Source organism: Rattus norvegicus, chromosome 16, assembly GCF_036323735.1.
Source record: "Rattus norvegicus strain BN/NHsdMcwi chromosome 16, GRCr8, whole genome shotgun sequence".
In the NCBI taxonomy this organism is placed as follows: Eukaryota; Metazoa; Chordata; class Mammalia; order Rodentia; family Muridae; genus Rattus; species Rattus norvegicus.
In genome coordinates, this window is record NC_086034.1 from 81,416,542 (window position 1) to 81,429,218 (window position 12,677).

The window sequence follows — 12,677 nt, forward strand, 5'->3', positions numbered from 1 at the left end:
GACTGCTAACTTCTAAACATGCATAGAACTATGGTTTCTGAAAACATGGCCTTTGTGGGTCTGCTTTGACCCAAATTCTCCATTCCCACTCGATGGAAAGTCCTTGCATGTGCTTATTTCTCCCCAGAAATTCCAGTGACTTCTAGAATCTTAAGTCTGGGGTAGGGGTGAGGGGTGCTTTATTCCTTAAGGACTAAAGAGAAGGCACAGAGTGTTAGGGCTGGCCACAGCCATGCTGGCGAGACATGGCCTGATGAATGGAAATGCATAGCTCTGGTCACCAGCACACAGCTAACACTGACACTTGGAGGCTGTGGCACACGGAGGGCCTATAAGTAGGTAGGACCCAAAGCGATAGCACCCTGAGGGTCAAGATAGTGTCTTCCTGCAGCTGAGACTCCAGGGGGGGTGAGTCCCGCACTGCAGGAGAGGGCATCGACACGGGGGAGCCAGGATCAGCAGAGATACCTGTGTGGTAGGTCCTCAGAACTTAGGGAATTGCACTGCCCGTCTCCCGCAACTTCTGCTGCAACTGTGAAAAGAAAAGATCGACAGTGTTTCACTGTTGACTTCTAATCCTTAAATTACCTCACACTGCTTTCTCACCAACATGGGAACTGATCGGCTCTTAGATAAACTGTATTCATATAGGATCGTTACACGGTGTGAGATCTCAGGTCTGTGACACAGACTCGATGCAAATGCACGTTGTGTCCGATTGGAGGGGGGAAGTGCAGGGCTTCAGTCTTGTGGATACTGTGTCCCCTTTGGGGCTCATGTACTGAAGTCGTGGTCCCCAGATCCAATCACTGAGAGAGACTGAACCATAGGGCTTTGACGCCAATGGGATCACAACTGGACTGTGATGAAGACTTCTAGAGGTGCAGCCTGGTCTGAGTAAGCAGGCCACGGCGGGTAGGGGAGACTTGTGTCCTTGGGGACCACCTTCTCAAGGCTTGTCTCTAACTGCTTCCTAACTGCTACGGAAGGAATGGCTTTGTTCTGTTTATGGTGTTCACCACCACATGATGTTCTGCCTCATAGCAGTGCAGCCGTTGGGTGAACCCTCAGGAGCCATGAACCGAAGAAAATCTTTCTTCTCTTTAAATCACTCAGTCCCAACCTTGGCGCGCACACACACACACACACACACACACACACACACACACACACACACACACACACTGTGCTCTCATAGACAAGGCGGCCCCACAGGGTCTGCATAGTGTGTGAGGATGAACAAGACCTGCAGCCCATCAGTGAGCAGGCTGAGAGGAATGCAAACAGAGCCAGCTCAGAGGACAGGCTCACAGGAGCTGGGGACATCGTATGGCACACCTGTATGCATACAGCCTGCCCAGCATCCAATGGGCTGCATCCCTGCTCAGTGTCAGAGAGCAACCCCTGGGGGTAGCTGACTGGATGACCTCTGGCAAAGGCTGAATTCCTGGGCCGGCAATGCTGTCCATAAAGAGCCCTCGGAAAAAGGGCTTGTTTTATGGGTGAGCGGTAAGTAATGGCTCCTAACACTTTCCAATCACACAAAAGCTATTGCCCAGGAGGCTGAACCTAGTGCAGACAACATGGAGACCCCAACCAGGACAGTGCTGTCCTGGCCACATGGATGCCAAACAGTACATACAGCTGCCAGGTGTGAAACCTGGTTGGCAGCGCACTGAGCCCTGGCTACCCAAGCTTTCTGGGCCACGGCTATGGTGAGGGAGCAGCAGAACACTCACAGGCCTCCTGACCTAGATGGGGTAGATGCTTTCCCACGCCCACCAATCAGGAGGCTGCTCTCTGCAAGTCCTAGCTTCCGGGAAGGAAGGTGAAAAGTGGGCGCTCCGAGACATCAGGCAGGACATGGAGAGGGACGAGTGAGCATGTGCAGGAAGTGGGGCTCCTGAGTTCTCTGGCCGGTAAAAGGCCAACAGTGAGCAGAGCTCTTCTAGAGGACATGCTGTCCCGGGGTGTCCAGGCCTGAGCTCCAGCTGGGCTGGCCAGGGTCTCGGAACCCAGTCCCTCACGGGGGTCTGTCTGCTGAGTGCTTCCCTCCCCCAGCTCCTGCTTTTCTATCTCTTTCCAGGGTACACCACCAAGCAGTCTTCTTACACTCCGGGAGGCTGGGAGGAGGCAGAGTTCCGATTCAGAGTTACGCCAAGAATTCAGCAAGGGTTCTCCGCTTTACAGTTAATAAGCGAGAAAACACTCTTTAAAGGAAACTCGATTTTGAATCCTGGAGACCATACAAGGTTCTAAAGGTAACTGTTTCCTGCAGAAATCAACCCTGTAAGCACTGAGACTTGAAAAAAACGAGGGACTTTGCAGTTAGAGGAAACGTGTTCACATGCCAGGCATGTGAGGAAGCTGAGGCAGGAGGATCTTGAGTTCTTGACTGTCTGGGCTGTGGAGTGAGTTCAAGGACAACCTGGGCAGTTTGGTAAGACCTGGTCTCAGAATAAGGAGTCAAAAGGGCTGTGGATGTGGTTCACTGGCAGAGTAATCGCCTAGCATGCACAAGGCTCTAGTACTGAGTACTGAGTACTGAGTACTGCACAGTACCCTAGCACTGAGAGGGGAAAATCTATCATTTTAAAGTGATGACTAATTGAAAACACTGAAAGTACTTTATTGGAAAATAATTTGACATGATTTTAAACCATCCATTCTGTGTATTTATCCGTTTATTTACTTACTTCACTATGCATAAGCACTGTTCTAAGTGCCAGGACCGAGGGACGAGGTGTGCGTGTTTGTCTTTGATACCGCAGACAGGAGTACAGAGACCCCATTCTGAGGTGTGCGGATTAGGGGATGATGGGACACGTATGCACTCTACATGTGGTAAAGCGCAGAGAATGCAAGGCTTTGGCCAGCTCTAAGACCATGTAAATTCTCCTGGTGTGCAGAGGCCAGAGGTACAAGAGCACACAGCTGTCTCAGAACCGTCACTTCCTGTACCGAGGGGTTGTTAGGGGGTGGGGTGTTAGCCTGGACTCATTTTCCAATACCACAGACAAATACCGTGATGGAAGAGGAAAGACCAAGCACAGGCTTCCCAGCCAGTGTGCCCTGTCACTGTGAGAAGCTTTGGGGGCACGTACCTTCCTCCTCTACAGACTGGGCTCGGATGATGATTTGGCTGGAGTAGGTGGGCAGCAGCAACGGCAGGTTAGATGGGACAGCGTAGCCACAGGGCACAGGCACACAGTAACCACTGGGCACGCGCAGGCCCACCCCTTCCTCCTCTGGGTTTGCATCTGGAGATGGCGGCTGGTCCTCCTGGAACGGCGTGATGTCAATGACAGAATATGGGTTCACTTTTATTGGGACCACAAGTTTCTCAGGCTCTGCCTCAGGGACAGATTCCGCTCCAGTTCCGTTTCCTGGAGGACAGAAGAACACTATGTAGCAAACAAGGTGTTGGGGCTGTGTGTGGTTCCCCGTGGCTGTAGCAAGGGCAGGGAGACCCTGCACCCATCCCCAGTGTCAAGACACCCAGTACACCCAGATCACCACAGGAGGCTGTGAGGTCTGAGGGGTACACCATGGAGTGGGGATCTGGTATCACTCCTGGGCACCAATGGAAGAGACCCTGCACAGAGGTTCCCAGGAGAAGAGTCGAAGATCCACATGGGGAGACTTGGCCGGGAAGGAAGGAGGGAGAGACCACTCCTCAACCACAGTGACCACAGTTAGGTAAGCAGCCTGTCTGGCCTATGAGTGGTAGCCCAGTCGGGCGAATCATCCCAGCTTGTGTACAGCCGTGAAATGACAAGGGGCATCTACTAAGACAATAGCAGCCTCTTGTCTCTAAACCAGAAACTGGGGGAAATGTTACACAGTGCAGCTCAGTCAGTTGCCTAACAGAGACCCTGAGGCCTATGGCCCCCAAACTGTCCTTGTCCTGATTTATATATGAAGCCCACCCCGACCCCAAGGCTTAGAGGCTGAAGGCTTGGTCCCCAGCAGGTGGCGTTATGAGGTATGACTGTATCTTGGTAGCCAGTGGATGAGCTCCTAGCTGAATGGGACACCAGAAGGTGGGACCGGGCAGGAGGAAGGGGTTACTGGGGTAGTGCATCTGAGTCTTTGTAGGAACTGCCCTGCCTCTCCTTAGCTTCCCACTCTCAGTCTTCCTGAGTACCATCATGTGAGCAGCTCGGTTTTGGTCTACGCTACAAACCCTCTTTGAGTGCGAGCCCGGGCAAACCTCAGGGATTTGTTACAGGAAAGGAAACGCTGAGTCCGGTTAGCACAGAGAGGTCAGGAAGCCTCCTGCACGAGACCCAGGGCAGCGTGACTGTGACACTGACCTGCAGGGGACGTGTTCTCATCTGCACCGTCTGCTTCATCAACTCTCGTCCCATCAGGGGACGTGTTCTCATCTGCACCGTCTGCTTCAGCAACTCCCGTCCCGTCAGGGGACGTGTTCTCATCTGCACCGTCTGCTTCAGCAACTCCCGTCCCGTCATCGGCAGTCGGGGCCTGTCGGTCGGCTTCCGGGACTTCATCTCCACTCTCAAAGTCAAACAGCTCTCCCTCCTCCTCATTGTTGCTGGTGTCACATTTCACCTCGTGTTCTGAAGTTTAAAATAACACAAATCACAACACCTCCAGGAAGGCATCTGTAACCTCTCTGTGCAGGGCAAACCCAGGAGAGAAGGCAGGAGGAGGTGGAGAAGCTCAGCTCAGCTCGGCTCCTGCAAGGAACCAGCTGGCAGCCGGCCCCAGGAATGGCAGCAGCAGGACTTGGGATCGGCGTTACCATTTTCCTTGGCAGGTCCTTACACCACAAGGTAGAAAAGAAAACAGAGGAAAAGGGGAGGAGAGAAGCATCTCTCGAATCTGAAGTATGCGCCTGACTTAGCATCTCTTTGCCACACTACAACTCGAGGGAGGAGAGGAGAAAGACCTGATTTACTAGCAGGCCCCTCGGCCACAGGACAAGTCCGCCATCTTGCTTCTCACGATGACGCACCTCAGTCGTCCCCTGGCAGAATGAGATGCCACATAGTGCTCACCCCACAATTACAACGGCTCCAAACTGCTCTTTGGCAGGGGAGGGGAAAGAGAGCATCCTGGGTGGGTGTAGTCCAGCGGCAGGACATTTGCCTAGCAAGTGCCCTACTCTGGATTCCATGCCAGTGCTGGCAGCTTCCCGTATGGGGTGGCCTATCTCCCCAGTGAAAGGCATCTGCCCCGCGATTGTGGGGACATCCCGAGACCAGCCGGTGGGCTAGGGACTACATTGCAATCCATAAGAAGCATGTACGGAAAAGAACTGCAGGCAAGTTTCGGCAGCTGTTGTGTGGTCCTCGCCATACGACTGAGGCCGAGCCGCCTGCCCGAGAGAACTTGCCTCTGCAATGGAAGAATTCAACTTGCAGAAGATGTGTGGGTGAGGCCACCCTCCATGCCGGCCCCTGATTTGCAGGAGGAACAGGAAAGGGGTGTGTGTGAGACTTCCCGGTTTTACAGGGGGCAGGATGAAGGGAGAGATAGTCCAAGTGAGATTCTTGTGGAAGAGCCCTTCCTGGGGTCCAAATTCTTGGGAGCCCCCAGGGGGAATCAGGCAGTGAAGGAGAAGGTGAGGCAGGAGCGATATTAGCCCTCCACTCTATGTTCAATACAGAGAAAGAGGAAAATCGTTGCTGGGACAGGAAACAGGGAAATTGGGAAACCCTCTATGCCTGAGCTGCTTTAACCGGCAAAGACTCTCAAGCCAGGAGCCAGGAGCCTTTGAGAGAAACCTGGAAATATAACCACTTATCCTCCCTCAAACAGAAGCAGAGCATCCTGGGGCACTCTGAGGGAGATCCGTCCGTGGTGTGCCATCTCGTGGGCCATCAGGAACGACGCTTGGTTACTGCTGGTCCCCATGAGTGTCAGGGACTGGGAGACGACGGAGAATGTGTGCTACTTGGCGACCAGACCCAGGCGTGTCAACACTGGACACCCACTTCCCAGAGCGGACAGACAGGACTGTGCTGTCAGGAGAGTTAAGAAAGAGGTTGGTGCAGCAGGGGCTCTGGGACTGGTTACAGAGCTGTAGTGGCCTTGCTGAGCCTCGTGCTAGGATCGGACCTAGGTAGGAGAGGCTCAAGCAGAACTGAGGAGCGCAGACCGGCCTGTTGGTCAGGCTCACGAGGCGCTACAGCCATCAAAATAAGAGGAGCGACCAGTTCCATCCATTTGCCTATGAATTTCATATCCTGAGTGAGATAACCCAATCACAGAAAAACACACATGGTATGCACTCATTGATAAGTGGCTATTAGCCCAAATGCTTGAATTGCCCTAGATGCACAGAACACATGAATCTCAAGAGGGATGATCAAAATGTGAATGCTTCACTCCTTCTTTAAAAGGGGAACAAGAATACCCTTGGCAGGGAAGAGAGAGGCAAAGATTAAAACAGAGACTGAAGGAACACCCATTCAGAGCCTGCCCCACATGTGGCCCATACATATACAGCCACCCAATTAGACAAGATGGATGAAGCAAAGAAGTGCAGACCGACAGGAGCCGGATGTAGATCACTCCTGAGAGACACAGCCAGAATACAGCAAATACAGAGGCGAATGCCAGCAGCAAACCACTGAACTGAGAATAGGTCCCCCGTTGAAGGAATCAGAGAAAGAACTGGAAGAGCTTGAAGGGGCTCGAGACCCCATATGTACAACAATGTCAAGCAACCAGAGCTTCCAGGGACTAAGCCACTACCTAAAGACTGTACATGGACTGACCCTGGACTCTGACCTCATAGGTAGCAATGAATATCCTAGTAAGAGCACCAGTGGAAGGGGAAGCCCTGGGTCCTGCTAAGACTGAACCCCAGTGAACTAGACTGTGGGGGAGGGCGGCAATGGGGGGAGGATGGGGAGGGGAACACCCATAAGGAAGGGGAGGGGGAGGGGGATGTTTGCCCGGAAACCGGGAAAGGGAATGACAATCAAAATGTAAATAAGAAATACCCAAGTTAATAAAGATTAAAAAAAAAAAAAGGAGCGACCAGCAAAGCAGATGAGTGGGTCATCCAGGTCACCCCAAGGCAAACACGGTGAGACGGTGCCAAGTCAAGAGTCCCCAGTGGCAATATTAGCAGCAAAAGCCTGTGGGCTAGGAAGCCCCTGGAAGACCTGGGAGCTCGGACAGCCATCTGCGGAAGGCGGAAGGCGGAAGGCGTCAGTGACAAAACGATACTGTGTGGCCGAGGGATGGAATGTTCGCTGGGGGGAGGGGTGGGGGCTGCTCATCCAACCCCAGGGCTCTTCCGGCAGCTGACAGAAAGGTAATCAGGACAGCGCCGGTCTGAAGCCTGCCAGAACCAGAACTCCAACAGCTGGGCGAAACTGGCCTTCCCAGGCTCCTCGGAGGGAGGAGAATGGGCAGGGAGCCCCGGGGTAGCAACAGGGGCCCAGGATGAGGAGCTAGGATGGCTCACGGAGGTGACTGTGGAAGAGGCAGTGTCTCCCGCCCACAGTGCTGTGCCCGGTGTTGTGCCTGAAACAACTCCGTGACCTTACTACAGTGTCGCCTTTGCAGTCCAAGACTGACCATCTGGCCCCTGCTTGAAGAGACAGCAGAGGTCCTGCCCACCCCACTGCACCCCCATATAAGAGGTTTCTAGCTCACACCCTTGCAGCCATGCTGTGGTCGGAGTGAAGCTGTCCTTGCCACGGTGCTGCGGTGGCAGTGTCATTGCCAGTAATGATACCCATCCCTCTGTCACCCTCTCCCCAGTCTCTCCTCTGTGTGCTTTCACGTCTTTTTGTGTGGGGAGGTGTGACCCAGTGAGCACTATTAGGCTGTAGACCACGGAATAAAAGCTCTCTCCCCACTAGCAGTTGTCAGTGCCTGTAAATCCTCACGCAAAGGTGAGGCTAGAACTTATTGTCATAGGCTGTGTTTCCAGGGTGCAGAAAAGTAAGCTTCTAGCCTGAGCCAATCACCTGCACTGGAATCTCCTATTGACCCATCTCACTACACCTTGGTCCTTCAAGGGGTATCCATGTCTTAGATCCTCTGTGCAAACAGCTGCGTGCACGATGTATTTGGGACTCCCAGGTGCTACCACATAGGCCTGGTGCACCCATGAAGCAGGCAGGGTGGGACAGAAGGGACAGAGCCAAGAGACAAAGGTGAACCCCGTCCAGCCCTACAGAGTCCCCGACACACAGAGGAGTGGCCGACCTCGTATGTCCGGGCTGTCTCATAGCTACTGCCCACCCTAACCTGCAGACCGTGTGCTGATTCTAACACCCACCTCCTTCTCCATCTGCAGGGTGGGTACCAGTATCTCTGATAGGCTTTCTGTCAAGGGCACAGTTCTGACTTGGTCGCAAAACAAACCAACAAGTGGGCCGCCGTCCTCTGTGTCTATCCACTGAGCAGATAGAGGAGCCACCCGGTTTGGCCTTGAACTGCCCACAGCCAAGGAAGCAGGGAAGAGCACTGTCCCAGTCTGCTCCCAGTGCTCAAGAGCGTGCCAGTTCCTGAGGGAACATGACTAAACACACCCTACGCACCAGCTCGGGGGCGACCTGCACTGGATCAAGCAAAAAACAAAACAAAACAAAACAAAACAAAACACCCCTCGTGGAATCCAAGATGCTGAAGACAGGAGACAGGCTGGGACGTGGGCAGCCAGCTCACTGGCACCCAGGGCACGCGGGTACACCAGCCAGGGACGGTCAAAGCTCACGTCCCATTCATACCACAATGTGAACGTCTCTTTCCTGATCCATGCCAAGTAGCAGTGATTTAGTGACTCTGGAAGCTGGAGTCCTTCCTCAGAACCCTGAGGGCTACAGGGGCCCAAGGACACCTCTGAGGAGGCAGATCCCTACCTGCAGGCACAGGTGGTGAGGCCTCTCCCTGGTCCATGCTCAGCCTTGCCTCCTTCCTCCACACGTGGACAGCATCAGGGGACAGGGGCCCCTGCAGGCACAGACATTGTCCCTCAAGTTGGCATATGAAACCTTCCCAGGAGACGCCAGTCGGGGCTTTCTAGAGGCAACCTGCAACAAGGCGAGAGGTCACTGTTACTCCCAGATGTAACGACAGAGTTTACCATCTATCTCCCTAGTAGGAACAATCCAGAGCAAAACAAACAAAGGCTTCTCAGTGCTGCTGGGACTTCACCTTGAACCACAGCCAGGAACTTGTTTTGGAACCCGAGGCCCTGGCCGGAGCCCTCTCGACCAACGCCACGGCTGGTCTTTGCCAGACACACACCATGTTCTAAGGCGGAGGGTGGACGACATAAACCAAAACAGTTTCCCCTCTTCCTCCAGATAAGACCTTAGCATCGTTAATCCGAAGTTCCGGGAGCAGGGGGGAAGCTGCAACTAATCTAGCACTTTGCAAGGCCACTTTACTGATCAGAACATCAATGACTGGAGAGTTGGAACACTCCAAGTCCAGAGCTCAGTTATCTTGGGCTGTCTTGGCCCCTAAACGGCTGTTTGCTGTCCACTCTGTGTGAGACCTAATATGCTTGTGACTATTAGGTTAATACAGAACAGACCCTGTGGTGGTATGAATGAAAACGGTCTCCATAGGTCCACAGGGAGTGGCACTGTTAGGAGGTGTGGCCTCTTTGGGGTGGGTGTGGCCTTCTTGTAGGAAGTATGCCAAGGGAGCTGGACTTTGAGGTTTCAGAAGCTCAAGCCAGACCCATGTCTCTGTCTGTCTGTCTGTCTGTCTGTCTGTCTGTTTCTCTCTCTCTCTCTCTCTCTCTCTCTCTCTCTCTCTCTCTCTCTTTTTCCTGCTGCCTGCCCATCCAGATGTAGACCTCTCAGCTCCTCTCCAGCACCACATCTGCCTGATGTTTCCATGCTCCCCGCCACAATAACAATGGACTAAACCTCGGAACTATAAGCCAGCCTCAGTGAAATGCTTTCCTTTATAAGAGTTGCCTTGGCCACGGTGCCTTTTCAGAGCAGGAGGACACTGGCTGAGACAGAGCCCTAGCTTCCACCACCCCCAAGGCTAAGAATGTCATCGGATAAGATCCGAGATCCATAGCAGTTATCTTTGCTGTAACTTTCCTGCCCAAGGTAACCATGTGCCCATCCATAGCTTCCTATGTTGTTACTATAAGGCATGCCATGAAACTGTTACCTCACTGGGACACGAATCTGCTCCCTGCCACCACTGGCACCAGAATATCCCCTTTGAGTTTGTAAAGGTTCTGCTGTTAGTAGTTTTTCGTAAAACCGATTCCGCATTAAAAACAATACTGACATTTTCTTAACTACCTCTGGAGACAGCAGGGCCAAGCTGCATGGGCTGCTTTTCTGTCCTGTCTTTGCTTTATGTATTTCATTCTCTAGATACATTAGAAAAACTAAATTTGAGGAACAGTGTACATGAGAAGGGTAGTCTGATCCATGACACCCTTCCTGGCTTCATCCAGGGACTACTCATCACAAAAGCCCTGGATCCTGCCTAGGACCACTCAACATTCATCCTGGATCCAGCCTGGGTTCACTCAACAAACACATCCTGGATCCCACCTGGGTTCACTCAAACACATCCTGGATCCCACCTGGGTTCACTCAAACACATCCTGGATCCCACCTGGGTTCACTCAACATTCATCCTGGATCCCACCTGGGTTCACTCAACATTCATCCTGGATCCCACCTGGGTTCACTCAAACACATCCTGGATCCCACCTGGGTTCACTCAAACACATCCTGGATCCCACCTGGGTTCACTCAACACTCATTCTGGATCCCACCAGGGTTCACTCAAACACATTCTGGATCCCACCAGGGTTCACTCAAACACATCCTGGATCCCACCTGGGTTCACTCAAACACATTCTGGATCCCACCAGGGTTCACTCAACACTCATTCTGGATCCCACCAGGGTTCACTCAACAAACACATCCTGGATCCCACCTGGGTTCACTCAAACACATCCTGGATCCCACCAGGGTTCACTCAACACTCATCCTGGATCCCACCAGGGTTCACTCAAACACATCCTGGATCCCACCTGGGTTCACTCAACACTCATCCTGAAACCTTCTTGGAATCACTCAACATCCTCCCTAGATTCTACCGGAACTGCTTTGGGACCTTCTCCGCATGCTTCTGTCCCAGCATCGGGCGGGTGGATGGAATGCACAGTGAGCAGCAGGCCACCTCTTCGGCTGCTGGCTCTCCACACGCTTGCTGCTCAGTGACAAGGAGGGAGCAGGCGAAGCTTTGCCCCTCGCAACATCTGAGATGCCAAACCAGCCCGGTGAATTCTTTCACCCTAATTAACAGGCTTGATGTTGGCTTTGGCACTTCCACTAAGCTAAAACCGTGTTCTCGTGAAGATGGCTGCGGGCGCCAAGCCTGCCATCTGCCACTGTACAGAGAAGTCCCTGTCTGCCAGCGCATGTGCTGAAGGAAGCCTTTTGCACCGCCCTCTGTAACTTCGCCATGTGGCTCTGTCTTTCCCTCAAGGGCACGAGAAGTTGCTTAGATGCCCACCTGAGTAGCCAGGCACTTTCAGTGGGTACCTGTTGTTTCTGCCCTGGCACCGGAGTCACTTTACCAGCACACGGCACTCCTGGTGGCGGCTCTCTCCATCGTACACGTGGTGAGTCACAGCCAGGCTTGACAATCTTACTGTGGAGGCTATGTATAACTGCACCTCAGCTGAGACCAGGTCCTAGTACTTCCAACGAAGACACTATAGCGTGAGGGTCTGCACGGTCCACACAGGGCTACACTGAGGGCAAGTCTAGAGCCTAGGGTAGATAAGAGTCCGAAAGCCCTTTGCCTTGCTGATGGAAAAATCTTCTTGGGCACTGTGTGAAGGTTGACTTTGAATTACTCAGATGCTCATTTCTGTACAGGCAGAGAGCTGAGTACTGTCTGGACTTTGGTGTTCTAATCGCTCAGCACCTGCATCATATCTTGTAAGCATTCTTCTCTATCACCTTCTGATTGGTCTAATAAAACAGCTGATGGCCTATCGCAAGACAGGAGAGGAAAAGCAGGACATCCAGGCAGAGAATGGAACTGTGGGAAAAACTGCAAAGGCACGGGATTCGGCAGCCAGGCATGGAGAAAGCCGGATGCATGAGGGCAGAGTGGAAGGAACGGGACATGTGGCAAACACCAACTGTTGTAAACGGGTTGTTAGGTTATATGAGCTAGTTGCGAACAAATCTAAGCTATACGGCCTAAGCATCCATGGATAAATATAAGTCTCTGTATCATTACTGGAAGCTGGCGGGTCGAGACAGTCTGGAGATACGTTCCATCAGGACATGAGAAGTACTGAGAACTTTGTGTAGCAGATGCTTGCCTGGAACCCACGAGCAATGACAGAATCTGTCTCTGAGTGCTGTGGGTGAGACACCCCGTGCAGATGGCAAGAACAAGTGCACAATTCAGTGAGAGGCACCACACACACACACACAGACACACACACACACACACACACACACACACACACACACACACACACACACGCCTTGCTAAGCAACATCTGTGACTGACGTTCTGAGCACCTATCGGCCCTGCCCGGTACTTGCTGGACACCCTTTGTTGTTCTTTCAACAGAAAGAATGAAGGAGTTTATGAGGGAGAGGGTTCTTCGGGCAGGTGGTGGGAAGTCACAGGAAGCAAAGCACACAGCTGTGAGACGACCTAGGCGCCTGAGA

General features: G+C 52.8%; 1 protein-coding gene across 4 annotated transcripts in view; it reads right to left on the minus strand.

The window, feature by feature from the left end:
* Positions 1–12,677, minus strand: part of Arhgef10 (Rho guanine nucleotide exchange factor 10) — a 91,011-nt gene that overhangs the window by 67,113 nt on the left and 11,221 nt on the right. For all 4 annotated transcript variants that reach the window (NM_001427033.1, XM_063275478.1, XM_006253400.5 and 1 more), the window contains exons 2-5: positions 8,853–9,023; positions 4,317–4,583; positions 3,105–3,386; positions 469–532 (exon numbers count right to left, since the gene is read on the minus strand). In NM_001427033.1, coding sequence (NP_001413962.1) covers positions 469–532; positions 3,105–3,386; positions 4,317–4,583; positions 8,853–8,889 — 650 coding nt within the window. In that variant the 5' untranslated portion in view covers positions 8,890–9,023. The remainder of the gene's footprint in view (positions 1–468; positions 533–3,104; positions 3,387–4,316; positions 4,584–8,852; positions 9,024–12,677) is intronic.